Source organism: Sinocyclocheilus anshuiensis, unplaced genomic scaffold, assembly GCF_001515605.1.
Source record: "Sinocyclocheilus anshuiensis isolate Anshui unplaced genomic scaffold, SAMN03320099.WGS_v1.1 scaffold150, whole genome shotgun sequence".
Classification (NCBI taxonomy): Eukaryota; Metazoa; Chordata; class Actinopteri; order Cypriniformes; family Cyprinidae; genus Sinocyclocheilus; species Sinocyclocheilus anshuiensis.
The window spans coordinates 179,177-204,489 of NW_015546025.1; the positions used below are offsets into that span (position 1 = coordinate 179,177).

General features: G+C 36.7%; 3 protein-coding genes across 9 annotated transcripts in view; 1 reads left to right on the forward strand and 2 right to left on the reverse strand.

Moving 5' to 3' along the window:
- Window positions 1-15,095, reverse strand: part of LOC107698647 (septin-7) — a 59,809-nt gene extending 44,714 nt beyond the window's left edge. For 2 of the 5 annotated variants that reach the window (XM_016499715.1, XM_016499713.1), the window contains exons 1-3: window positions 15,026-15,095; window positions 14,623-14,624; window positions 7,040-7,142 (exon numbers count right to left, since the gene is read on the reverse strand). In XM_016499715.1, the coding sequence (XP_016355201.1) occupies window positions 7,040-7,142; window positions 14,623-14,624; window positions 15,026-15,080 (160 nt within the window). In that variant the 5' untranslated portion in view covers window positions 15,081-15,095. Of the gene's footprint in view, window positions 1-7,039; window positions 7,143-8,646; window positions 8,652-14,622; window positions 14,625-15,025 lie in introns of all 5 variants that reach the window. The other 3 variants (XM_016499714.1, XM_016499712.1, XM_016499717.1) reach the window with 2 other exon arrangements.
- A 1,699-nt stretch (window positions 15,096-16,794) lies between these two features.
- hsbp1l1 (heat shock factor binding protein 1 like 1) lies at window positions 16,795-19,030 on the reverse strand. Of its 3 annotated transcripts, none has more exons than XM_016499719.1 (5): window positions 18,951-19,030; window positions 18,434-18,527; window positions 18,252-18,318; window positions 17,434-17,524; window positions 16,795-17,332 (listed from the first exon to the last, which is right to left on the reverse strand). In XM_016499719.1, the coding sequence occupies exons 2-5, from the start codon at window positions 18,476-18,478 to the stop codon at window positions 17,296-17,298; spliced, it is 240 nt and encodes a 79-aa protein (XP_016355205.1). In that variant the 5' UTR covers window positions 18,479-18,527; window positions 18,951-19,030; the 3' UTR covers window positions 16,795-17,295. The 3 variants fall into 3 exon arrangements, with proteins under 3 accessions (XP_016355205.1, XP_016355207.1, XP_016355206.1); XM_016499721.1 differs by having other exon boundaries at window positions 18,890-18,964; XM_016499720.1 differs by lacking the exon at window positions 18,951-19,030 and having other exon boundaries at window positions 18,434-18,740.
- Window positions 19,031-19,154: 124 nt separating this feature from the next.
- Window positions 19,155-25,313, forward strand: part of LOC107698648 (PQ-loop repeat-containing protein 1-like) — a 46,849-nt gene continuing 40,690 nt past the window's right edge. The window contains exons 1-2 of the mRNA XM_016499718.1: window positions 19,155-19,702; window positions 20,759-20,892. Coding sequence (XP_016355204.1) covers window positions 19,500-19,702; window positions 20,759-20,892 — 337 coding nt within the window. The 5' untranslated portion in view covers window positions 19,155-19,499. The remainder of the gene's footprint in view (window positions 19,703-20,758; window positions 20,893-25,313) is intronic.

The window sequence follows — 25,313 nt, forward strand, 5'->3', positions numbered from 1 at the left end:
AAGTTATACATAACTTTAGAAAGAATGTGGAAAATTTTCAAAGCTACAGATCAGAATGTTTAAAACAGTTCTGCATTTATTTCATGTAGTATTTGAAAGCATGCAAAAACGTGCATGCAAAAACATTGTAGTGCAAAATATGGCTATAGAAGAGGAAAAAATGTATAAACTTGTCAAATCATCAAAACCAACAACATGTATGTTAGACCCTATTCCATCTAAGCTACTAAAAGAGGTGTTTCCAGAAGTCATAGATCCTCTTCTGAATATGATTAATTTGTCAATGTCATTAGGATATGTCCCAAAATTCTTCAAACTGGCTGTTATTAAGCCTCTCATTAAAAAAACACAACTAAATTCAAGAGAATTAGTTAAATACAGACGATCTCAAATCTCCCTTTTCTGTCAAAAAATACTAGAAAAGGCAGTATCCTCTCAGCTACAGTATGTTCCTTCTTAGAGAGAAATGGTATCTGTGGGGATTTCCAATCAGGATTTAGACTGTATCATAGTACAGAGACTGCTCTCATCAGAGTTACAAATTACCTGGTCTTATCATCCGATTGTGGTTGCATTTCTCTATTAGTGCTACTGGATCTTAGTGCTGCGTTTGACACTGTCGACCACAACATTCTTTTGAGTAGACTACAAAATTATGTTGGCATTAGAGGAATTGCATTGTCATGGTTCAAATATTACTTATCTGACCATCATCAATTCATAACAGTGAATAAAGAGGTATCATATCGATCACAAGTACAGTATGGAGTGCCACAAGGCTCAGTATTAGGACCGCTGCTTTTCACGCTTTACATGTTACCCTTGGGAGATATCATCAGGAAACACGGTGTTATCTTTCACCGTTATGCTGATGATACTCAGCTCTATATTTCTTTGCGGCCCGAAGAAACACTCCAATTCGCAAAACTAACGGAATGCACAGTTGATATAAAAAACTGGATGACTAGTAATATCCTACTGCTAAATTCTATTAATTATTGGACCAAAAACCTCTGCTTGTAATAACTTAGAACACTGTCTAACACTTGATGGCTGCTCTGTCAATTGTTCATTATCAGTTAGGAACCTAGGTGTGCTATTTGAAAGCAATCTTTCTATTGAAAACCATGTTTCTAGCATTTGTAAAACCACATTTTCCCATCTTAAAAATATATCTAAATTATGACCTATGCCCTCAATGTCAAATGCAGAAATGTTAATTCGTGCGTTCATGACCTCAAGGTTAGATTATTGTAATGCTTTATTGGGTGGTTGCTCTGCACACGTAATAAACAAACTCAGCAGCTAGAGTTCTCACTAGAACCAGGAAGTATGACTATATTAACCTGGTTCTGTCAACACTGCACTGGCTCCCAATTGAACACTGAATAAATTTCAAAATCTTGCTAATTACTTATAAAGCCTTGAATGCTTTAGCTCCTCAGTACTTGAGCAAGCTCATATTGCATTATAGTCCTTCACTACGACCATCGGCACAAGACCACAGGAACCAGACGAGTCCTCTGCTCAATCTGACGTGCGTTGCAGCCTGGAATTAAACCACGTCATGCTGGTTTCGTCTGGCCAGAGGAGAACTGGCCCCCCGACTGAGCCTGGTTCTCCCAAGGTTTTTTCTCCATTTCCGTCACTGATGGATTTTTGGTTCCTTGCCACTGTCGCCTTTGGCTTACTTTATTGTAAGTAATATTGTAAGCAATATTGTCGGCTTGATTGATTGCACAAACACTATTGGAAGAGAACTGAACTGGATGATGACATCACTGAATCAGCAATGAACTGACTTTAACTGAAATATTTACTGTTAGTGTCCTCTTGCATTATCGACAAATAATTTTCCTGCTTGACACTGTAAAGCTGCTTTGACACAATCTGTATTGTATAAAGCGCTATACAAATAAAGGTGACTTGACTTGACTTATGAGTGTTGCCAGAAAGAACACTTTAAAAGTACTTCACCCAAAATAAAAAAAAATGAAAATTTGGAGAGCTACAGTATGCAGAAGTAAAAATATTTTGTGATTAAAGACTGAATTTTTCTTATACATTACATGGCTCCATACAATCTGGATTAAACCGCTGGAGTCACATGGTTTTACACTTAGACTTTTTTTTGTCCTTGTAAGTACTGTACTGAGTAATATTAATTAGGAATAGGGTTTGGTTTAGGGTTAGTTAGATGTAATTATGCACAATCTCTGCTATTCCTACAGTGACTACAAGTAATGTGTAACAAGGGCACTGTAAAAAGTGTTAGCAAAATCTCTCATTTTATTAAAGATATCTTCATTTGTGCTCCGAATATGAACACATCATGGGTTATAGAATGATATGCCAATAAGTAAATGATGACAGAAATGTTTCTCTTTAACAGGAAGAATTATCCATTTACTTTATTATTTACAGTACCCAGCCCTTTTATCATATCACTTACAACTGATAAATAAAACCAAAATATAAATCTTGGTGCTGCTGATTACAACATACCTAATCATAATTCAGTATGCAATCAATTTTAGGACATAAGACCAATCGTAATTCAGTATGCAAATATATGTAAGACACAAACCAATTGCAATTCAGCATGCAATTCAGAAGACCAATTATAGTTCGGTATGCAAGTAAGCTAATTTTATTTATATAGCACATTTAAACATAGCAAAGCTATCCACTGTGCTGAACAAAGTAAAGGAAAGTTAAATAAAGACAGAATAAAACCAAACAAAACAGACAATAAACAAAATTAGAATGAGTTTAAAATGCTAAGGAATGGAGATACGTTTTTAACTTCAATTTAAAGGGGTGGTTCATTGCGATTTTACTTTTTTAACGTTAGTTAGTGTGTAATGTTGCTGTTTGAGCATAAACAATATCTGCAAAGTTACGAAACTGAAAATTCAATGCAAACTGAGATATCGTCTTTTAAAATTCTGGCAGTTTAATGCCTACAAAAACGGCTGGTAGGGACTACAACAAGTTACTTCCCGGGTTCGTGACATCACAAAACCAGGTAAACCCCGCCCTCGGGAAAAGGCAGCAAAGGGGGCGATGCCATGCTGCACTGCTTTAGAGAAGAAGAAGAGAAAACTAGAGGTGCACGTAAAAATCTGTTCATATATGAATCGTAATTCTGTCTTTTAACGATTCTAATGGATTCACAGGTTTCAAAATCAATGTTCACAAGCAGCGATTCTTAATACTGTTACTCGCGTTCCCCTGCTCTCTCTCTCTCTCTCATTCAGCTCAGCTCTGACAATGAACTGTTCCAATTATACACTTATTTTCACATAGCTATGAGAAGCATTAAACATGGACGCGCATTCGGTTGCTGTACTGTAATAAAGCTTTAATCAGGATAAAACCGTATATTAAAAGCTAACATAAGCAGTAGCATTTACAAATAACAGCGTATCTAAAAGTATGAGACAACAACAAACAAAAAACATAGGCCTACCATTAAAAGCCGTGCTTGCACAGGTTCTGCACGATCCTCTTCAATAATATCCTCTGCTTCTCAATCGGGCTCAAACTGATAAGCGATATTAACGATGCCATTGTTTACAATACAACCGGATCACATGCCGCTGAGGTGAGGGGCGGGACGTTTAGACGCGCACTAGAGGCGGTTTAGCCAATCACAACACACTGGGCCAGCTAACCAATCTGAGCCCATCACGTATTTCTGAGGGAGGGGCTTCATAAAAGCAGGAAATGATCAGTGCGTTTATGGGAGAAGGGACAGAGCGGTGTAGAATAAAGGTAAATTATTTGAAAAATAATGTGTTTTTTTTTAAACGAAGCATTAACACATTAGACTGCACCCCATAAACACAATCAAGCCTAGAAAAAAACCAGTGAACCACCCCTTTAAAAGTGGTAACAGAAGGTGCAAGGCAGATGTCCAGAGGCAGTTGATGTGAGAAACAAGACCAACTTTAATTCAGTATGCAAATAGATGTCAAATATTGCAGTCTGTTTACTGATTGAGTGCAATATGGGTCAATAGGTGTTTTTTTAAAACTTATCTTAAATTTACATGCTTTTTTAAAATTTAAGTTTTACGTTTATAAAATAAAAACCCAGAAATGGCTAGCACACCTAAATGTGAAATGACATCCAAAATATTTAAGGATTACAAGTACATTTACAACCACTGTAAAAACTTAAAATGTGGAAGAAAATCCATAATTTTTTAGCAATCATAAGCAAGTAAAGCTTAACAAAGCCAATAATCCTTAACATCGCTATGCTATGTTTCCATCACCCTATTTTAATGCGCATTTTGAAGTATCGCATGAGAAACGAGTGATGGAAACGCCGAATTTCGAATAAAAATCCCTTCATTCGCAAAAAAGTTTTTACGCTCGCTTGATGTGGTTTTCGACTTGTGCGAAAAAGGGTTGATGCGAATAATGGGAGATGGAAATGCATTTTGCGAATAAATTCCTCCAAGCGCATAAAAAAAGTCATGTGACTTTGCGCTATGGGACGGCAAAACCTGACTAACCAGCAGACTGATCTCATTCCACAGCATCTGAAATGTTGTTATGGTCATTCGGAAATGCACGAGCAAAGTCTGTCATCAAAGTAGGCTATTTCTGTTATAATTGCCTCCCAGAAATGTCTTACACGACTGCGTTCCCAAACAGCAGCATCCACCTCCGAAAGCAATGACCTCATTCATTGTGTTTCATCTGCTCGCTCTGAGGCACAAGTAATTTATTATATATGAAAATTATTATATTCTCCTACTTTTCTTAGTGATTTATAGTGCCAGTTTATCAGGAAGTGATGATTTTGTTCTCTTTGACTTGTTGGATGGAAACGATGCTTGTTCGCAAATGTTTTATGCGATATTCCAGTTTTGCGCATAAGTTAAATTCGCAGCTTTGGATGGAAACCCGGCTACTGATAATAAACAAGTCTGAAAAAGGAAAAAGAAAGAAGAACAGACTTAAATGCCTCTACATCAGCCAAGATCAAGGCCAAACCTTACAAGCGGCTGGTAAACAGGTTAATCAATGGTAAATATTGACTTTCACCAGGATCAAGACTCTATTCTACTGTCAGGCAACAGACACTTCTGAAACCATAGACGAGCCCAGCGTACTTTCCTTCGAGAACAGACGGACAGTCTTAACAACAACAACATCTGTGCCTTTATCATCCACAGAGAGAGAGAGAGAGAGAGAGAGAGAGAGAGAGAGCTGGAAGTGTTTGACAGCACTGCACTTCTTCAATTACTATGCGATTCTAATCACATGCTGTACACTAAATTGGCATCTAAAAGCTTCCTGCCCAACGTGCAGCAGAGGGGGAAACTCCAGGGCGTAGCTGCTCCAACACTCCTCCCAAAATCCTGTGGAGATGGAATTCTGGAATACTGACATGTCAGAAACGTGGCTCTGGATCTGGATTGTGAGCAGGACGTGAGGTGACCCCAGGTGGGTGTCAGAGCCAGTTTCAGGTTGTGTTGTGTTTGGAGTCTGAAGAGCTGAAGGTGGAGGTAGATATGAGTCCTCAGGCCAGGCTGAATGAATGGGATTTACAGGAAACTTCCCACCCACTAGGCCACGCTCACACACATGCCAAAGGAGGGGAAAAACCCCAGGTCCATGGGAGAATGCGAAGCACATTTGTTTTGAATGCTCATTTCTTCAAGCCCTGTTCTCTCGTTCTGTTCTGCCATGTGAAATCCATCACTGATGCATTTCAGTGCACTGCACAGCTGCCAGCGCCTTGCATGAAGCGGCCCGCGTGAAACCGTATACCGCTAGACACATGAGTGCATAAAATCCACATAGCTCTGCATGCTGGGTCAACAGACCTCTATTTTTGACCCCGTTTTCATTAAAGGGGTCCTATTATGCTCTTTTACAAAGTCTTGATTTTGTTTTGGGGGTGTACTAGAACAGGCTCTCATACTAGGTTGTTCGAAAAACACATTATTTTTCACATATTTTACATTATTACAACACCTCTCTCCCCAGTCTGGCATAAACAGCTCGAATAGTTCCTGTTTCAAATGAAGGCCCGCCTTCTGAAATACGAAATGTGCTGTGATTGGTTAGCTGGGCCAGTGTGTGCTGTGATTGGCAGCACTCGGTGCCTGGTCAGGAAATGTCATGCCCCTTAGTACCATAGCTGCTTGTGAGCTTCAGTGTAAATATTGCTTCAAAATCAAATCAATCTGAGCGCGATTTAAACCCGGACATTGAAGCTTTTTTCCATATGTCGCAAAACACAAAAAGACACACAATCTGTTTTGTAAAGGGATAGTTTCATTTATTTGGCACATTCCAACCTTTCCAAAGGCAATTGTGACTATCTCACAATTCTGACTTTTTTTCTCAGAATTGTGTGATATAAACTTGCAATTGCGTGAAATAAAGTGAGAATTGCAAGATATAAAAATATAAATCGCAATTTTTTTTTCACAATTCTGACTTTTTTCCTCACAATTACGGGTTTATATCTCGCAATTCTGACAGTTTTTTTGACTGCTTTGAGTTATAAAGTCAAATTCTGAGAAAAAAAAAAGACTGACTACTTTCTTTCAATTGTGGGTTTATTTCATGCATTCTGAAGAAAAAAAAAATTGTGAGATAAAAAGTCACAATTACCTTTTTTATTTTTTATTCAGTGGCAGAAACGGGCTTCCATACTTTCCTGCTTTTGTGGAACATAGAAGAAAGTTCCCAGACTGTTCATGCTGCTCCTTTCTATGCACCGAAAGGGAATGAGGACTGTCCAGCTATTATATTTTATTGTGTGATCCACGGAAGAAGTAAATCATTCTGGTTTGGGTGAGTAAAATGATTACTAGTTTGTTTTTTTTGGGTGAACTAGTCTGTAAAAAGCTCAAAACTTTGAAAATTAAGAAAAGGTCTAATAGATATTGCAAAAACGCTGTTGAAGGCTTTGGTTATCAGTGCCCTCAAGTGACAAATGAGCTTTCATTTAAGGAAAAGAGAGAAATTCAATGGCCAGCAGTGGGATAAACAGGACAGAAGATACTCACCGACGACCATGAGAGTGAACTCGAAGCCCCTCTTCACAGACTTTCTGTACACTTGGTTGGGGAGATTTGCAAATCCCACATACCCCTCAAGGTTCTTCTGTTGCTGTGGACCAAAACCAAACACAGTCGATGGCTTTAGCAGGCATGACTGACAAAACACTACAAACGAGAAACACGTAGGCGGCCATCCATCATGACCACAGCTATTAATGTATACGCTCAGACCGACACAAACATTCAAAATCTGTGAAAATTATAAAACCTTTTTACTCAGGTGTCCGAAACTCTTTTCTATTGCACTGCGAAGAAAACTAGCCAACCAATAGGATTGGCACTTTTGGTCACATGCCCAAAAAGTGCTAAGCAACAGTGAACCGCAGAGGAAGAATCTGGCAGTGGCTCTCTTAAATCTGACTGAATTGTTCTCGGATTGATTTGAGAAACACAATTTTGCACACTGCTGTTCTTCTGTACCGCTGTATTTCTGTTTTTCCATAAGCGCCACCAACTGGCATATTGAATCTGCACACAAATCGCTCGCGTAAATCGAATCAAATTTCACAGTTTTTTGCATTGAACATTCAAGTTGGTGTGACCAGGCCTATAGGTTTTCCTTCATCAATTTCATTGGCCACCAGGCGAAAAATTTTTAAGTTACTTAACATGCTATCTCACAAACCACATGATGAGGTATTATTCATGCTTATAGCATAAATAATGTGGGATGCACAGTGTGGAACACTAAAGTTTAGTACTTAGAATTAGGGATTTGAACAAACCATTGAGCCTAGGGGTGGGCGTTATACCTGTAGAGACGATTAACCGAGCGGTCAAGCGGTAGAGATTTTGGACTATCGTCTCTATCGCAATTACACGCTCATGTGAAGTTGCAATGCTACGTGGTCACGAAAACATATCGTTTACATGCATTTTTTTAAGCATTGCGGTTTAAAAACAAGTGATTTTAAGCAGCTGAAATGCAATCAGCAGCAAAAGAGAACTCATTTCGCTATATGCGCGCGCTGTCTAATCCTACCCAATACCTAAACTTAGCAACTACCTTACTAAGCAGTAATTAGGAGTTTATTGCGGCAAAAGTCATAGTTAATGGTTAATTAATAGTGAGAATTGGACCTTAAAATAAAGTGTGACTAAAAACACATGTAACAGTATACTGGATCCGGGCAGCTCTTAAAGTGACAGCAGTCTAATATTTCTGCTGTCTGTCATTCAAATTTGTATATATTTTTTTTATTTAGGCTAGTATTAGTTTTTTGTGATATTGACACTGGTGAAGAGAATTATGAAATTTCTATGGTATCAAAAATTTTGATATCATAAAGACCTTATTTAAAGCAAAAATAACTATACCGTGATATATATATTGTTACCGTGAAATAAAATTACTTGTATCGTGATATAAGATTTTGGTCCTAATTGACCCTAACTATGAGTGTTAGTTATAGCCTTAACACACCAATTGTAATATCTAATACTAGATTTTGAGCTAATTAGCAGTACAGGCTCCAGATTTTAGAGATATTTTGGGGAGCTGAACAACATATGCATTTGTAGTTTGTCGAGGTGTTTGAAATGACTGTACTTACTGCTACTTTGGAGAGCATTCAGATCATGTTGATCCACAGATCGATGGATGAATAGATGAAGAAGAGATGATCAGATTCCACCAGGCAGGGAGAGAGGCATCCACATTCACAAAATAAAACACAAAGAGACAGAATGAGACAAAGAAAGATAACAGCTGAAGTACATTAAGAGGTTTTCATCTGTAGCTGTTGGTCTGCGTCTGCGACTCACTAAGAGCTTCAACAAAGCCATTGGCTCTGGCTGCTCAACACCAGCTGTCAATCCAACCAATGAGAACAATGTATGGCTGGGCGATATGGCCAAAAAAAATCATCTCTCTGTATTTTTTACATTTTCTATTTGGATAAAAAAAAAAATATAAAAAAATACACTTACTTGTAGGTTTAGAATTCTACATATGATACATTTATTGCACTCTTATTCTATGGACCTTTTTCACATTTCCGGGTTTCTCAGCAGCGGAAGTCGTCATAGTTGGGTTAACTTGAAGAGCAGTGAATGGGAGAGTACCACAAATATATATATGTTTTCATGACTTTCAATAAAAGGAAAAAAATTGAGAGAGACTGATAACGGCAGTCAGAAGAGAGAACGACGTCAAATTGACCATCCCTCCCATAGACGCTGCATTAGAAACACCCTCACATTAGCGTTAACTGTTTTTTTTTGTAATTTGATGCAAAGGTGATATAATACAAAGAATATTGTTATAAATGTACATACATTTTTTTTTAAATACAAATATGAAAAACTTTCGAGGATTTACGATGCTGATGACCGTTAAACACGCATCATCACAGTCTTGTGAAAAGGGTCCATTGCGCTCCGTCTTTTTGACGCGCATGCGTTCACTGAAGTCTGTGAAGTTTAGTGGAGAATCGCATGCAGAAGGCTCCAAAATGGACAGCAATATTTCCATGACTTTCTAACATTTACAGAAGGAGAACATACCTGTGAAATGTAAGTTCATTGAGGAAAACAGCACATCTCAAATGCATTAAGCAGGGCGAGTATCCTATCTGTCAGCAGCACATGTGTCTGTCAGAGCATCTGATGGGGGAACCGCTTTAAACCATACATGTTAACTAGGCTATATCTTAAAAGTTATTTTAAAGTCCTTAATACTGTATAAAGCATGTCTCATGTTTAGGACAAACTGGATTATGCACTTTCCCCGCAGCAACTCACTCTGTGTCCTCTGCTATAATTCAGATGCGTATATCATATGATATTGCCTATTAAAAATATATCGATATATCGTACAAACTCGATATACCGCCCAGCCCTAGCACAAAGGCCTTGTTTATATCTGGTATTAACATCCATCTCAGGTGATCCAAACACACGTGTTCAATCAAACCACATTCAAATGGTCACATTACTACCAGGTGTGAATGGCCAATAAGATATAGACATACTTTAAGAAAGAAACACATCTGTGGAAGATTCTGTAAATATCAGTCTATTTTAGTCCCAATACCAAAAATGTACAGCCTGTAGTGTTTTCCTAATGCTGCGCAACCAAACCACTTCTCTAAACATACAGAATTACAGGAAGGCCAGAAATGGGGCTTTACAGTGCACAGGCTGCCAGTAAAACGGACTTAATTGAAAAATCCTCTCACTGAATAAACCAGGCCTTTTCTTTCTGCTGAAACAGCAAATCATCAAATGCATTGATCTGTGACTGCAGCACATAAAAACCCAACTCATTTGACTATCAAAACCTTCATCTTATTCTGCTTACACTACAAATGGAAACGTCCTGGAGGAACACGTGCAGCTTGACAGAAACAAGTCTGTGATGATGATGCAGAAAGTCTGCTGCAACGTACAGTAAAAGGCTATCAAATTAGCTCAGATGACTTATGCATTATATTCAAGGTCTTCTGAAGTCATAAGTCAGCTTTATGTGAGGAACAGACCAACATTTATATTCAAAGTAAGTTATTCAGCGTTAATCACATTTTCATACAATTTGCACATACAGACTTGGCGCAGACAGAATCACTGAATCCAGTCATTTAAAAAAACACATTGAATCTAAGCTACTGTATAAGACGGAATATTACAAATTTTGTGATTATTAAACCACAAAAGACTGAAGTATGTGTGATTTTTTTCAGTCAAAATAAAGCAAAAATTCAACTTTTTATTCATCATGTAAATTGCTTTAGTCCAACTGAAATCATACTGGTCTGATTCTGCCAAGTCAGACAAAAGTTTCCTTTTCAGGTGAACGATCCCTTTAAGAGGAACTATTGCCTTTATTTTGTGTGTCTGAGAAATTTTGCCCTCTCTTACTCTATTTTCACCACCCACACAATGGATAAGCAATGCTCTGTCTTGAAACTACAAATGAAAGTTACGAATATCCTGCACAACTTCCTGCTGATGTTATCATTGGGTGTTCTTCTAGAAGGCAGGTGTGAGGTGTGAACACACGAGTACACGCAGAAGTCGTCTGAAAAGGAAAGCTGAGGGTCCTTCAGTAGGCTAAATATTCCTTCTTCCAGGCTAAAAGCCTGTCAAAGACGAGACGCTCAGTATATCTAAAAAAGAACATCTCAATGAACCAATACGGTAAATGCTCTGATGCAAATTTGGATGGTCTCAACCACACACACCAGCAAAAACTAACCCAGACCGCCATGAGGAACGAGCCGAAGACCCAAAAAAGCACAAATGGATTTCCCCGGGGTGAAGCATCAACAGAAATAGTCCACAAGGATTCACACAAGCAAAAATCAAAACATGCCAGGGCTTTCATACATATATTACCTCAAAGTCACATTCTGGGTCACTCACTGATGTGGGTTATTATGGGATAGACGGATGCCTTCATCCAATATATGACCATGAATGCAAAGGCTTAATCAAAATGTGCCAAGTTTCACTGTGACAAGCAGCTTACACATTCTGCAAAATCCTTCTTGTTCGTTCCATAGAATAGATAAGGGTAACAGGTTTGAAACATCACGAGGGTGAGAAAATTATGACAGAACTTTCATTTTTGGGTCATCCATCCCTTTAAGGATTTTTTAGATGACACTTGACCAAAACCATTACCGTGCAGCGATCTAAAGGGAAGATGAGAGCTTGAGAGTGACTGCTGTCCTGAAACAATGACGTTTTTGTATGTGGCTCAACTGCCGGAAGAGATGTGGTAGCCTAAACCTAAAGCAGTAAAGAAAGATAGACAGAAAGGCAAAGCAATAAAAAGGAGTAAATGAGATGCAGCGATGCCCATTTTTTACATGACACATTTTCAACGAGTAATTCACAGGATATGACTGACTCACAAGTCAGACAGTCCAAAATGAACTGCAAACCACACAATTAAAAAAATGCTAGTGGAGTGACTCTCCGAGCAGCTCTGGAGATGAACTTTGTGTGTTCTTGTCCTCATATAGTGAGACGGCAGACGCTGAAACCATGCTTTAGTATACTGCGCTTTAAAGGGGTCATATGATGTTGCTAAAAAGAACATTATTTTGTGTATTTGGTCACCGCACTTTTGATTTATTCATCTAAAACTCTCCAAATTCCATGACAATGCACATTATACAGTAAACTGCATTTTTATGACTCGATTCCATGATTCCATCCGCATTTTCCGTATTGAGGAAATCATAGGGCTCTACCAGGATCTTGTCGACTCATCGCAACAGCACGTGAGCAAAACAGGCAGTCTCGGTCTGGTTTTCTCATCACACACTCAATGAAAGCAGTCAGACAATACAGCCCATAAAGGCTATTCTGACCACCCGCAGTTCAGACACACATTCTCTTTTAAGGTTTCAGTTGTAAACCATTCACTTAAAGGGATAGTTCACCCAAAAATGAAATTTACCCGATGATTTACTCACCCTCAAGCCACCCTAGGTGTATATCACTTTCTTCTTTCAGACAAATACAATCAGAGTTATATTTAAAAATGTCCTGGCTCTTTCAAGCTTTATAATGGCAGTGAATGGGTGTTATTTTCCAATAATACAAAATAAGTCCAATAAAGTGCATCCATTCATCATAAAAAGTGCTCCACACGGCTCCGGGGGGTTAATAAAGGCCTCCTGAAGCGAATCGATGTGTTTTTGTAAGAAAAATATCCATATTTAAAACTTTATAAAGAGTAATTTCTTCCTCTAACTGTCGTACGCACGTTCACAATAGAACGCCGTTCCGGCGGATGATGTAGGATCAGGGCTCGCAAAATTTCTAAATCCCTGGTAGCCCTTCGGGCAGGTACTCTTCAGATTTTGGTAGCCCGAAAATTAATTTAACTAGCCCAAATAAAAAAAACACCCTTTTTTTAAATATAGAAAATCAGATAGGAGTTTAAATGTCAATCAAAAATATTTTCAATACACAAATATCAACAAATATGAAGGAAGGAATTTTATTTCACTATTTACAGGGTATCTATATTTTTACAAATAAATTTAAGGCAATTTATGACCCATTTTAAGAACTGCAAAAGTCAAATGAACAGTATGAGTGGGGTTGGACAATGTCTGTGGTAACATACAGTACTGAGCCATAAAATTACATGATTTACAGTTCAGATACAGCTTTTCACAAAAACTAAAATCTTATACAACAGCATTTCAGCCTTTAGACCATTTTTATGAAAAGGGATAAATCAAGCATATCAATTGTCAATTTAAAACGTATAAATATTACCGTCTTAATTGTTAGCCATGGAATAAAACACACAGTCACATGTGAACGGACAGAACCGATTCAAGCAGTAGCCATGTGATCCAAACATGATGGGAATAAAGGAGGAATTCTTCTTACTGAACAACAGTCCAACAGGGTCTTCAGCCACACCAGAGATCTAACTTACTGATGATCATGCTGTGTGTTGCTATAGGACAAATTTCTTTTTGTACACTTCTTCTGTATAAAGGCTGAGGTTTCATTCAAGATGTTATGCTGCCTAAAAGTAAAGGTAAAAGCAGGTAATCTACATGCAACATCTTAAATATGAACTTAAGATGCATGAAATCAAAATTGGCTCTATGGACTTTGTTAGCACTCAAATGACTAGTCTTGTGATGAATGAATAATCCATGCAAGTAAACCCAGAGAAAAAAAAAAAGTGTTCTTCAGTCAGTCAAATTCTGAAAATGTGCTTCCTCTCTGTTTGACGATGCCAGTCTGACGGCTTGAGCAGAGCATCCTAAACCCTCCCGCTAGAGATGGTGTGGAGGTGTGCAAAAATCAAGCCCAGCCTTCTAGTCAATATCGTGTTTCACTCAGAAATTCATCACAGAAACTCGGTTGCACCTTCTGGTTCAAGCAAACTTTAATTATCACCAAATGACAATTTTGGAGGGAAAAAAACAAGCTGGTCATGCAATTAATGTTTAAAAATGTAAAACTAATAAATGTATTCAATGTATTGTATCTGTATAATGCTTTATTTGTATCTCTGTATCTCATTTCTTGTCAAATATGTACAAGACGGATCATTTGGGTATTAAACAAATCAATCTGTTTACAGATCTAGCCAACTATCTGTCCATCCATCTATCTCTATGTGCCCAATCCATGAATCTGTCCGTCCCTCTATCTATCCATACTTCTATCCGTCTGTCTATCTATCTATTAATCTATCCGTCCCTCATCCGTATTTCCATCCAATGGTAAGTGATCGATTCTCTACAGCAGGGGTGTCCGGTTCCTGGAGGGGCCACTTTCAGGTGTTTAGCTCCGACACACCTGCCTGAAAGTTTCTAGCACTCTAAAACAGCTTGATTAGATGGTTCACGAGAAGGAGAAGAAATTGTGTGTTTAATTAGTGCTGGAGTAAAGCCCAGGAGCAGGATCCTCCACCCCTGACCGACTGCAACACACACATTTGAATATTTCTACAAAGCTGAGAGAGAGTGACAGACAAGACTCAAGAAGGTGTTTCTTCAAACAGACAGACTACAGCTGCAAATGTCTGGCCACAGCACTGCATTCACTGCTTAAACCCATGGTTTTCTGGACAAAATATTGCGGTAATGCCATATTTTGTGTATTATGGCATTCTTTATAGTACAATGAACATACCACAGCACTATGACACAGAGTACCACGGCATTACTATCTGATACCATTATTATACCACCCACAGTGCATTTTTTGCAAGCGTAACTGTTTAAGTAACATACTTATACTAGAAAAGAGACGGTAATTGTCATGATAATGACCAAAAGGGTGAAGATTAGACTGAAACAGGAGCTCGCGAGCAGATCTATTTGTCGATTTACACACTCAGCAAACACATCTGTTCAAAACACACTGCCCAAACAAAGCTATAAATCTGCGTACAGAAGAGTTTGACAAACCGCGACTTTAACAAAGCGAAAGGGACTAAATACTCACCCATTCTGCTGACGCTCCCGGCCGCCTCTGTAACCGACCTCTCGCCGATCGACATTGTCTTTCTCCAACTCACGCTCCGGCCCACAGGCGTACGCCACATTTCTTGCGTAGTCTCCCTTGACAACCACGGCGGCTGCGGCGGTGGCGTATCTTTGGTGAATAGCGTCCGCACAAATCTCGCGATAATTTATGCAAGCCACAAAGGGGAAAGATTTGTATTCAAATACGGGTGTAGCAGACAATACATCTGCATGTTGCTGTTTGTAAACAAGTTTCGGAAGATTTGACGAGCTTTATTTTTTAAGTTAACTAAATAATTACAAAAAAAAAAACAATTGCAAATCAAAGTAAAATGAATAAAAACAAACAACAGATTTCGAACTGAAACAAGAAACAAGGCGTTGATAATGAAGAATGTTTCAACAAATACCTAAATATTAGTAAATACAAGTATATACATGAAAAATAATGTAGACTTAAACGATACGATACCTATAGACACATAGTGGCTGTTCCATACTTGAAGGGCCTCGGTCTCTTTATCTTTTTTATCTAATAATGTGAAAATGCATAGATGCACAGTAAATTCCGTTCTTTCTTGATGGACCGGTTGAAGACCTACATTTGTCTCCGGTTCCGTTGATTTAATTACCTTGATTATTTACTACAATGGAGGAAGCAGTGAGAAGAGCGAAACAATGCTGCCACCTGCTGGCTAAAGAGTATAGCAACTTGACACCTTGTTACAGCGCTGGGTAGATTAGTTACAAATTATAGTACATTACTGATTACAAATTGCATGACGAAGATTGTAGTTAGAAACATCCTCTGGATTACACATATTTGGTAATATAGTTTTTGATTACTTTTAGATTACTTTTGACCCAACTCGTTTATCAAATAAACTGGAATGGGAGTATTGTGTATGGTATTATGCACCAAAACAAAAACAAAAAAAGAGAGAAAATATATTTAATTCTTATTGTTATCAATATCATTAAATGCTTTCAACCTTACACATTGCATTACAGCAGGGTTTCCCAAACTGGGGTTCATGTAAAAAAACAAAACAAAACAAAAAAAAACAGTAGGGTGTTGATGAAAAGCTAATATAAAAATGTCATATTAAAATTACAAGTAATATAAAAATGTCAAATTGTAATGAATTCAAATTTGTCAATGTGACCAATGTGGCCACCGTCATCAGAGAACCGTGAACATGCAAATATGTTGTTAAATTATTGAAATTTCTTGGGGACTTATTTAGGTCAAAGTGGTTCAGCTCACAAAAAAAGCTTGGGAATTCCTACATTACATCAACAAACATTAATAAACATGAAAATATGACATTACATAGGCCAAAGTCGTCCAGGTTTGAAATATTTTTGTCCAGACTTCCAATATCAACAATCAGTGAAGGTCACTGGATATGAAGACGACATATTTCACTGCATTGGCAGTGTTTAGTAACTTGCATAGTTATTAGGTAGGTTCATTTAGAAAGGAAAATAAGAACTGAGATGAATCAATAAATTATGAAATATTTATTGCCATTGTGTGAATAATGTGCAAGCATGTAATCCATAAAAAAGTAACTGTAATCTGATTACGAGCATTTTAAAACGTAATATAATCTAATTACAAATACTTAATTGTTGGAATCTGATTATGTTACATGAAAAACTAAAACACTAGTTCTATCAAATTAAATATAGAATAATATTAATTATAATATATACAAATGTACATTTAATGCCAGCCAACATCGGTTAATGTTGCACCATGGTGTAGTGTTGCATAATGTTTAATTCTGAACAAACCCTTGCCCAAGTAATAAACACTAGGATGCTTTATGAGAGCTCAGTGCAAAATATAACAAAATCATGCAAAATGAAAGCAAAAGCCAATAAGAATTCCCTTAAGTTCAGTTACGCGTTGCTACAAAGTCCTTTGCAAGTATTTCACATTAAAAAGGGAGCAGTGTAGTCTTTTTGGCCCAATGCATAGTTTTATGACAGCTTTCAAAGATCGTTGATATTGTCAGCAAGAGGTACTTTATATTAATACATTGTTACATGTTTCCATTTTTGTTTCTATTGTATCCTGGAAAATATTTAACACAGGAAGCTAAACAAGTTCATTTATTGCTTTAGGTACAAGATCACATATTCAAACCTAAATCATACAGAAAACAAGGCACCGGTGAATAATACATGCATAGATTAAGACACAAATATTGTGTTGATCTCAAGCTTCTCCAACATTTCTGCTCAGCGCTTTGGCCAGCTTGGTCTCTCTTCCAAACCACTGCGCAGAAAAACACCAATATTAAATATCATGACTTACTGCTTAAAACATCTCCAGTTAATTAATTTGGTGACTGAATAAAATAAATCCAATGCACTTGCTTTGCTTTATGCTGCTCCTCAGCTCCTGCTTGTGTCATGAGATCACCGACGTTCTTCTCCAGATCATCTATGCGTGTTCCCATCTCATCCAGTTCAGGCATTAAGGAAAACACTCAGTTCTTTGTGTAGCAGAGGGGTCTCCAACCTGCTTCTGGAGGGCTACCGTCCTGCAGATTTCATCTCCAACCCCAATCAAACACACCTGAACCAGCTAATCAAGATGTTCAGGGTACTTGATCATGACAGACAGGTGTGTAGGAACTCTGTGTTTCTATAGCACCACTATCAATGCCTAAATGAATCTTCTGTGGTCAGGTGGTAGCTACAAGTAGGAGCTCCCAGAAAAGTCCCATCTTAAAAGCTTTAATTACGAGTTCTACGAGGACATGAACGCACGCTTTTTACATGTTGAAACCTCGAAACTACAGTAAGGAAACTACAGGGCGTGAACGCACCTTTAGATCCAACCCTGCTTCGACACACATACCTGTAGTTCTCAAATAATCCTGAAGGACTTGATTAGCTGGATCAGGTGTGTTTAATTAGGGTTAAAGCTAAACTCTGCAGGCCTGTGGTCCTCCAGGGACCAAGTTCGACACCCCTGAAATAAATGGTTTCACACAGAATGAAGTCTGCACAATCAAGGAACCCAAAGAATGTGAAAATCCAAAGTGTGCGCTGTTGCCCTTGCATTGTGTATGAAACATGATATTACTGTGGTAGCAATTCAAATACATTTTATGCTAGTGCTATAGTAAACGCTTTAATCTAAGCATGCCGAGCTTCTCCAAAGTGAGATTATGCATCTGAAAAGATATTTTTGGAGATGATTTGGTCAGATAAGTTCTGAAACCTGCTCTGAAGTTGTTGCATAGTCGTCTCCATCTGTTTGAAGAAATGAATTGAGCAGATTTGTCAAACTTTAACACAGGATCCTGCGACTGCAATTACACAATCTATAATCACTGTCAAATTAAAACAGATTAAAAAGATCACCTACCATTGCAGTCAAGTCTTTAGCGGCTTTTGACTCGGATCCTGCCATGAGGTTTGTTTGAGTTGATTTAGTTGTTAGTTATCAGCTCTAGGCAACGCTATATGGATTAAAACAGCACGAGGAAGATGTGTGCTTCAGTCTCAGAGATGTTTGAGCACACATATATATCAGAATAAACGGATTCTGTAACTTTTCAACTTTTCACTCTCATTCATTGCGTATAAAAACTTCCTCTTTCGTATGTAGTAGGCTATCCACATTTAACCCTTTTAGTAACTTAGCTGAAAGACATTTATGTGATTTCCAGTGCACTGGAGGATAAATCTTTTGAATTACACAGTGCTAATAATAGCTGTTTAATTTTGATGTCATGCGTTATGTAGCATGAGGTTTGCATGTAACTTCATCTGGATTTCGAGGGGATTAAACGACACAAAAGTTCCATCACAAGTATAAAACCGTTTGAGATCAAGTCAGGTCATGTCTGAGTCTAACATGTAATGGTAAATGTAATCCTCACGTGCAGAAATGCTGAAATACTGCGGTTAATCGATGATAAATGGTTGTATCTTTGGTTTTCCCTATCATAGGCGCGTCGGGAAACTCGACAGGCGATAGGACCGCGCGTCTCATGAATATGTAATGAGCACGTTGTGACGCAGTGCAACGCGGAAGTACTGTTATGAGCTCTAGCCAGCTGTAGCTGTAGCAGAGAGGATCACAGTGGCTTTAAAATGTGTTACAGCACTCTGCTTTCCTTTGCACGGAGAAGATAATATGGACCCACGCTGAGGATCTGTTCCCATCGATTTAGCAAGTATTTCTTCGCTGGAAAGAGGAATCACTTGAATGAATTAGGTCTATTGAGTCAGTGGATGTTGACTGGGACAATGAAAGTACATTTACTGCCGTTGTTTAGAGTATATATCCAGTAATCGGCAAGAAATTACATTTTAAAATGTGAACAAACCAGCAAACTAGTAATGATTTATGTTTCGTTACATTAGTGGGCTAGTCATTGCATTCAGTTGATTTTAATAGTAAGGGACAGCAGCTACATCACTCAAAGATGGATGAAGTGATTATGGATCAGATCATGTATGTTGCTCATCAAGCGGTGTCTTGGGTCGCATCTGTTGCCATCATATTTGGAGGGGTTGTGCCATACATCCCTCAGTACAGGGACATCCGCAGGACCCAGAATGCTGAGGGATTCTCCACATATGTGTGCCTGGTGCTGCTGGTAGCCAACATATTAAGAATACTGTTTAGGTGAGTTATTATATCTCAACCATCATGTCTGGAGACACAATATGTGACTGCAGGACAGCTATATGAGGAAACGATACAAACACATGGCACGTGATCCACTGATCTGCCATAATCCACTATAATGTGTGTATAAAGAGGCATTTATATGACACCAGTCTTTAAAACATGTCATACTGGATAATGTGCTTGCAAAATGTTCTGGGTTCTACTGGATAATAGATTGCTTATTTATTTGTGTGTGTGTGTGTATATATATATTTGTGCTGTCAAACGATTAATCGTGATTAATCGCATCCAAAATTAAAGATTTGTTTGCATAATATATGCGTGTACTGTGTATATTTATTATGTATATATAAATACATATATATTTCAGAAAAATATGTTATGTTTATATATTAAATATATTTATTTATAATATAAATTGTATGTATATAAATATAGACATGTAAATATTTTCAAAATATATACTGTATGTATGTGTATTTATATACACACAATAAATATACACAGTACACACATATATTATGCAAACAAAAACTTTTATTTTGGATAAAAATATAAATATTTCTTCTTCATAGATTTGTTTTATTTGTGCACTAATGATAATTATGATAATAATAATAATATAATAATAATAATACTAAAATTAAGAAATAATTAAAATGGTTTTTAAAAATTCTCATCATTGAATTCATCCACTCATAACTCATCCACAAACAGTCTTACCAATTACACTAGTTTTAGGTACAAGCTTACTGATATGCATAAATGATGGGGAAAGTACTGTTATAGCTTAGAATTTAAATTAAAAAAAATTTAATAAAATTTATTTAATTAAATAGAACAAGACAAGAAATTAAATAGAACAAGACAAGAAAAAGGTCATACATGCTGTCTGAAGACTTAACAGGCTAAAGAAACTGAGAGAAATGTCCAGTGTGTGATAAAAAGTTTATTGGTTAGAAGATGTGGAACATCGTGTCATAGTATTTGGTGCTTTTCTCTGAACTGTGTGTGTGTGTTTGTTTGTGTGTGTTGTTGTTATTTTTCCAGGCTTGGACGTTACTTCGAGACTCCGCTGCTTTGGCAGAGTATAATCATGATCATCACGATGTTAATCATGCTGAACCTGTGCACCAGCGTCCGCATGGCCACTGAACTCAACACCAAACGCCGCTCCTTCACAGGTGCCAAACTTTAGGACTCTTTACAGCCTCAGTGTCCACTTGAGTGTGTGTGTGTGTGTGTGTGGAGCTGCAGAATCAATTATGGGTTTCTTTTTTCTAGGTTTCTTTCTTTAAAAGTTTTATGAAATGTTTAATGAAATTCTCTTTCCCAGTCGATCTGTTTAGTTGAGTTTGGTTCTTCGGTTTAAAGCCTATTGAATTACAGTAAATGATGCAGTCACATGGTCAGGTCTGTCTTTGAGCGTGTCTCATGAGATTGTCATACAAGAAGGGCTTCTGAAGCGGATGAACTTTGATCGGCTGGCTGCTTGGTCAACATCAGTCTCAGGTTTATTTATACTTGGGGTGTGTTACAGAGTTAACAAAAGATGAATTTGTTCTCTCAAACTGAGCCAGAGCACTGAACTTGGGCTTGCAATACGTATATTGTGTACTGTGTACTAATTTTTAAGAATAATATGTGATCCAGTGTATAGTATGTAAAGGCTTTAATTTTTCAAACTTGGTGAATCATGCAAATTTTCAAACAAATTGAATCAAGATACAACCCAACATTGAAATTCAAGTCTTAAAGTTCCCATGATCTCATTTTGAACTGACCTGTGTGATACACATAGAAATGAATGACCGTCTTCTGTAGTTTGACAGTGATATCACTTTTTGGTGTTTTTGACAGAAGTCCTTCATAGTTGTCAAGGCTGCCTTTATTTGATCCAAAAAAATACAGTAAAAACAGTAATATTGTGAAATATTATTTAAATTTAAAATAACTGTTTTCTTTTTGAATATATGTTCAAATGTAATTTATTCCTGTGATGCAAAGCTGAATTTTCAGCAGCCATTATACTCCAGTCTTCAGTGTCGCATGATCCAAGAAACATTATTATCAGTTGTAAATAGCTTTGCTTAATATTTTTGAGGAAACCGTGATACGCTACCATTCAAAAGTCTGGGTAAGTATGATTTTATAATAAAAATAAGCAGGGAAAAAAATCAGCAGAATGATTTCTGAAGGACCATGTAAAATTACATTTTAAAAATATTAAAATAGAAAAGTTATTTCAAATTGTTATTATAATATTTTACAATGTTACTTATTTTACTGTAACAAATAAAAGCAGCCTTGGTAAGCATAAGATACTACTTTCAATGTAATATTTAATAAATATTATTTGATTTTTGACTTGTAGTGTATCTGGATCATATTTCAACCCAAAATCAGATGAAAAATGACAAAATGTTTTGCTTAAGAAAAATGAAACAAATTATCATGAAAATAATGTTACAATGCCACATATCATAATGGTTCTAAAAATATGTTTTTTCTTGTTCTTCATGAAAAAAAAGTTCCTTAACTGTTGGTTTTAGCCTGAAATATGACTTGGACATGTTTTCATGAGTTTCATCCCTTCAAGGCTTCTTGTGTCCTCGAGAAGATGGAGCGATGCAATCTATTTTCTCTCTCTCCCCCAGTTCTTATTTTGTGTTTATTTGTCTTATTTGTCTGAAGCAACAGACAGTAAGGATGAAGAAATCAAAGTTCCTAAGAGGCTCTTTCTGGGTATGTACTGATGTGTTGCCCACAAACACCAGTCTGATATTATAGATTTATAAAAATATAAATATTTCTTCTTCATAGTTCTTCAATCACATTTAAGTTTCTGTAAACAATTTAGGTTTCCACAGTAATAGAAAACTTGAGAATCTTTAAATTGACATTTACAGGTCTGGAAAATGGAATAACATAATATAAAAATAATAAATTATGTAAATATAAAATATAGTATTTCACTTGGAACTTTGAGCAGTTCTTCCATTTACACGTAAATACTCGTAATTTCCACTGGCTAAATGGAAGAACCGCTCAAAGTTCCAAGTGAAATACTATATTTTATATTTACATAATTTATTATTTTTATATTATGTTATTCCATTTTCCAGACCTGTAAATGTCAATTTAAAGATTCTCAAGTTTTCTATTACTGTGGAAACCTAAATTGTTTACAGAAACTTAAATGTGATTGAAGAACTATGAAGAAGAAATATTTATAAATTTATTCCTGTGATGCAAAGCTGAATTTTCAGCAGCCATTATACTCCAGTCTTCAGTGTCGCATGATCCAAGAAACATTATTATCAGTTGTAAATAGCTTTGCTTAATATTTTTGAGGAAACCGTGATACGCTACCATTCAAAAGTCTGGGTAAGTATGATTTTATAATAAAAATAAGCAGGGAAAAAAATCAGCAGAATGATTTCTGAAGGACCATGTAAAATTACATTTTAAAAATATTAAAATAGAAAAGTTATTTCAAATTGTTATTATAATATTTTACAATGTTACTTATTTTACTGTAACAAATAAAAGCAGCCTTGGTAAGCATAAGATACTACTTTCAATGTAATATTTAATAAATATTATTTGATTTTTGACTTGTAGTGTATCTGGATCATATTTCAACCCAAAATCAGATGAAAAATGACACAATGTTTTGCTTAAGAAAAATGAAACAAATTATCATGAAAATAATGTTACAATGCCACATATCATAATGGTTCTAAAAATATGTTTTTTCTTGTTCTTCATGAAAAAAAAGTTCCTTAACTGTTGGTTTTAGCCTGAAATATGACTTGGACATGTTTTCATGAGTTTCATCCCTTCAAGGCTTCTTGTGTCCTTGAGAAGATGGAGCGATGCAATCTATTTTCTCTCTCTCCCCCAGTTCTTATTTTGTGTTTATTTGTCTTATTTGTCTGAAGCAACAGACAGTAAGGATGAAGAAATCAAAGTTCCTAAGAGGCTCTTTCTGGGTATGTACTGATGTGTTGCCCACAAACACCAGTCTGATATTATAGATTTATTCCCCTTCCCATCATCCACCCCTCTCATTTCCTCCCAGTATGACCTGGACAGAACCGAATACTCCTCTAATCCAGTCATTAATTCACAGCTCTCTATTAACCCCGAACTTTCACTTGCATGTATCTAAAACAGACATAAGTGTATAAGAATGAATGCATGTTTCGTTAGTGATAGAGGCCGTTTTGCATGCATTCTGTTGATTTGGATGCTGAAATTGCAGTGTTGCATGCATATAGATGAGCGTGACTTGCTTTTTAATTGATATCAGTTTGTGTATGGCTCACATGAACTATTCAGTCAAAGACATTTTTTAATAATTCAGTTTTCATGGTTCTAACAGCTCATTTAACTGGTTGCCAAATCAGTAATTTAATAATATTTTATATCGCTGCATACTGTGCTATTTTATACTTCTGTGTTCTTCTTGGTGGCTTTATGATTTAACCCTGTAACACTCAGAAGAGCGTTGCATGTCTTTGGCTACTGGGCTGATTGCAATTGCAATGTCACATGACACAGGCATGTTTTCACTGAAAGCTTCTTGGCACCCGTGGTTTTTGTTGCTCTACATGAACAGCAGGTGGCGATAGTAGATTATTCCTGAGATCTGATCTTGTACAGTCATTTAATGTATTAACGAAAATCCTGACATTCTGCCAGAGCAAGCTGGACCTTTTTTTTTTTGTTGTTGTCCGAAAAAGAAAGAAGGGCACACAGCATTAAAACAATGCTCAGCAGGCTGAGTAAATGATAACTTAATTTTAATTTTTGGGTGAACTGTCCCTTTAAGTCATCCTGCAACCCCTTTGAAGTTTGCTCCCTGAATGAGAACCACTGGTTTAGACTTTAGACTAGTTTAGTTACTTAAGACTAGGTGGTGTGGTGGTTAAAGATCTGGGCTAGTAGCCCAAATATTGTAGGTTTGAACCTGTGAGGGGCGATCCCTTCACTTACCGTTTGTTCAAGACACTGAACCTCAGGTTACTCCAGCAGGGATTTTCCCTGTAATAGTGTACTGCAGATCAATGCTAAATCTAATTCTTGAATTAGATTGTACACAGTGTGCCCTGAAATATACAGTGCATTCAGAACAAATGTGCATTTTAGTCACATTCTGTGTTGCAGCTTTATGCTAAAATGCTGTTGAAACCCTTTTCACATCAGTCTATACTCTGTACTACTTAATGGCAAATCAAAAATCAGATTTGTAATAATGTTGCATATTTTATTAAAAAGAAACGTTTTAAATAATTTAAATTATAATAATTTATAATAATAATTTACAGCATTTTAGCATAAGGCTTCAACATAATATGTAACAATAAATGTTAGTCATCAGAATACTTAGTAAAGTGTGTAACAGTGCAGTTCACAAAACAAGTATGTGTTTTATAACTAGCTTTGTACATAACTGTACTCTACCAGTGTTAGTTCAGTATTACTTATAGGATTTATTAATATTTTGAATTAGCATTTGTTTTTATATTTTCAGCTTTCATTTGAACATATATATACATATACATGTATGTATATGTGTGTGTATATATATATATATATA

Bases quoted from the DNA above. Each gene is read 5' to 3' on its own strand.
- hsbp1l1 (XM_016499719.1), bottom strand. From the start codon at position 18,478: ATGGCAGGATCCGAGTCAAAAGCCGCTAAAGACTTGACTGCAATG. The intron at 17,525-18,251 runs ATATCTTTTCAG...TAATGCCTGAAC, and splicing joins TGACCAAATCATCTCCAAAA to TGGATGAGATGGGAACACGC. The intron at 17,333-17,433 runs GCAAGTGCATTG...TTTTCTGCGCAG, and splicing joins GAGGAGCAGCATAAAGCAAA to TGGTTTGGAAGAGAGACCAA.